Source organism: Etheostoma cragini, chromosome 10 (assembly GCF_013103735.1).
Source record: "Etheostoma cragini isolate CJK2018 chromosome 10, CSU_Ecrag_1.0, whole genome shotgun sequence".
NCBI classification, from domain to species: Eukaryota; Metazoa; Chordata; class Actinopteri; order Perciformes; family Percidae; genus Etheostoma; species Etheostoma cragini.
The window spans coordinates 4400625-4403778 of record NC_048416.1 but is presented as its reverse complement, the minus strand read 5'-3'; the positions used below and the strand labels follow the sequence as shown (position 1 = coordinate 4403778).

The window sequence follows — 3154 nt, the reverse complement described above, 5'->3', positions numbered from 1 at the left end:
TTGGAAAAAGGCTGCAATGAAACAAAGAGTGAAAAATTTAAAGGGGTCTGAATACTTTCCGTACCCACTGTAACTGTACCGGCCGTGTGTACTCAGACTTGAACGGCTTAATCTCTCAGAGCGATACGGAAAATAGAAGAAATTACTAGAAATATTAAATAACATGAAGATTGCCATGTTTATTTTAAAATGAGCGTTTTTTATAGAACCTCTCAGACCACATTATCTCTTCAACTTCCCTTAGACTCAGAGAGAAAGCGTGAGAGAGAGAGAGAGCGAGTGAGAGAGAGAGAGAAGTTAATGAGATAATGCGCTCTGAGCGGTTCTGTAAAAAAGATGAAAATGGGCGTCCTCCAGCCCACCCAGTAAGAGCATTTGCCCCATGCAGGCTGAGTCCTGCAACGGCCCGGGTTAGAATCTGACCTGTGGCCCTTTGTTGAGTGTCATCCCCCATCACCCCACCCATTCATGTCTTTCTAATATAATAAAAGCTCCAAAAAATAATGTAAAAAATGAATAAAAAAAGCTGAAAAGGAGAAGAGTGAACCAAAAAAGACCCACAGTCTGAACTGGCTACGTACATCACTGTGCTTGAACATTTCATGCATGTTGATGCCCTCTGTGTTGAGAACCGTCTCCTTCTCTCCCGTCTTCTTCGTGGTTTCGCTCAGCAGGCAGCGTGTCAGGCCTCTGGTCTCCATGATGACGGCGTTCTGGGCCAGTGTGGACAGGACTGAAGTCAGGTCAAAGTGCACCTTGCTCACTGGTAAGACCAGGTCCACCTGTGAACGGGGAGACAACAGGAATGAATAAAACATGAATAAAAATAACATCTGAAAGCCTCATAAGATCGTATCATGGAGCATATACACAGCATAGTTCTTCTAGTTCACGGTTGCACAAGTCTCCGTTGGTTCCTTCTCAGCCAATGTGATGTTAGTGAATGAGAACGGACAAATCTTTAATGTGTCCTCCAAGGCACAGGCCGCTATGAGCTGCTGATCAAAAAGAATAGCATATTCCCATCTCCAGACAAAGAGGGTATTGTATGAGATCGCCTCTGCAGGTGGAAACAACCTATATGTTATGTTATCGATTTTTCTACACATGGGCTACTGAGAAACCTCAATTTTAATTGGATGGACAGATGTTTTTAATCAATAAACCAGTACTAAACTTTAGATGAGGACAGCAACAGTGAAGCTGATCTGAGATAACGGACGATAATGTAACCTGTGTTATGTGTGTATTCAATGCAAAATTGAAAAATGGCTTTCAGAAAACCGCACACAATTATTTGCCAAATGTCTGAATCGTGCAGGACATAACTGCACAGAAAAAGCGATGGGGAGAACTTAGTTTTATTTGCGCGTGTGTGTGCATGCGAGACAGTGTTGATGAGTCAATTGTTTGGTAAGTCTTGACGTGGCATGGCATGATGTGGTTCAACATGGTCTAATTTCTTGTCATTTGAACTGTGATCAAAACCAAGTTCAAAGCAGGATTTCCTGTCTTGAGGAAAACTTTAATACTCAGGCTTCGACGTATTAAAGACTTGTGAAGAGTACCAAAGCCTACTTTTGGACACCACACTACTGCACTAAAGCAACCTGCACAATTGGTTTATTTACATGTAGCATACATTTTAACATTTTAGCATATTTAAGCAGTTGCACATTTGTTTCCCCATCCTGTACATATTCAAAAATGTGTTCTTTTTTACTTTATTCATATTATTATTTCATCTATATTGTATGTATGTATATTTTCCCTAGTATTTCCTTTATATTCTGTGCTTTGTGACTGATTTTGCTGCTGTGACACCGGAATTTCCCATTTTTCTTGGGCTCAATAAACATCTATCTATCCATCTATCTATCTATCTATCTACTGATTGTTTGTGCTTTGAAGATAAGTAACATGCTGCACAGTAATGCAAGTAGTGGGAGTTTATACTGCAGTACATTCAAAACATAAGTCAATGAATGACTTTTCTGAGACGATTTATGATTTGCATATTGACATTTATTGGCAGGCACGCAGTGGTGTGAGCGAGATAAGATCCTGCGACTATAAAAACATATCTAAAATCTACACAGGACGTCCAAGAGGAGTCAGTTGCAATCTTTTGGAATCTGCTTGTGGCCAAACCCACCTCACACCACAGCTCGTGCTCGAGATCGTAGCAGTATCTCTCTATGGCGGGGTTGGACTCCAGGACAGAGTTCACCCTCATCTGACTCAAGCTCTCTTCCTCTCCGCCTCTTCTCGCTCGTTTCGTCTTCCTCTCCGCTCTCCCTCCCACGGACTCCGGCTGGGACTCCTCCGGCGTGGTCTGCTCCGCATTCTCCTCCGCGTTCTCCTCCTCGTCCTCCCCCTGATCGTCTTTGTCCTCGCCATCGTCCCCTCTGTCCTCCTCCTCACTCTCGTAGTCCACCTGCAGAGGAAGAGAGATGGGCGTTAATGGTTTTATGATGGATGAAACTGCAGTACAGACATTCTGTATGTGTATGTACTGTATGTATCCAGTCACTCTCATTTTTAGAGAGACAGAAACATGAAGCTATCGCTTCCTGTGTGAAGAGATTTAAGAACCACAGCTCAGAACGAGAAATGCAAAACAGAAAAAAGGGGAAACTTATAAACTCACCCAAGTGAGATGTTATCTCATGTTTCGCTAACCAAAATGCGTTATCTTGTTGAGCACCAATCGCATTAAATTATTAATATTGTTTCAAGGTTTCTCGTCCATGGAAGTTCATCAACGTGCAGTCATTTTAGCTGTCTTTGTTGAGTTGACACAAAACAAGTCTGAAAAATTGGATTGCATGACACCCATATTCCCACACATCTATTTAGAGAAAATTAGATGGCTTTGGTTATTTTAAGTAGAGTTGTAACAATTAGTCAATTGATTAAATCAAGCAAAGGAAGGTTAACCAACAAATATTTTGAAAAGCCATAAACACTTGGTTCCAGGTTCTCAAATGCAATAGTAAATAAACTTAGTATTAGATTATGCTGTGTATGTACAGAGAGAGAGAGAGAGAGGGAGAGAGAGAGAGAGAGAGAGAGATAGAGAGATAGATATATATATATATAGATAGATATATATATATCTATATATATATATATATATATATATATATATACA

At 40.7% G+C, this 3154-nt stretch overlaps 1 protein-coding gene across 2 annotated transcripts in view; it reads right to left on the bottom strand.

Annotated features, from left to right (window-relative positions):
- The window catches only part of polr1a (RNA polymerase I subunit A), a 35157-nt gene that overhangs the window by 2951 nt on the left and 29052 nt on the right, over positions 1 to 3154 (bottom strand). For both annotated transcript variants that reach the window (XM_034883045.1, XM_034883046.1), the window contains 2 exons: positions 2156 to 2437; positions 582 to 782 (listed from right to left, as the gene is read on the bottom strand). In XM_034883045.1, the coding sequence (XP_034738936.1) occupies positions 582 to 782; positions 2156 to 2437 (483 nt within the window). The remainder of the gene's footprint in view (positions 1 to 581; positions 783 to 2155; positions 2438 to 3154) is intronic.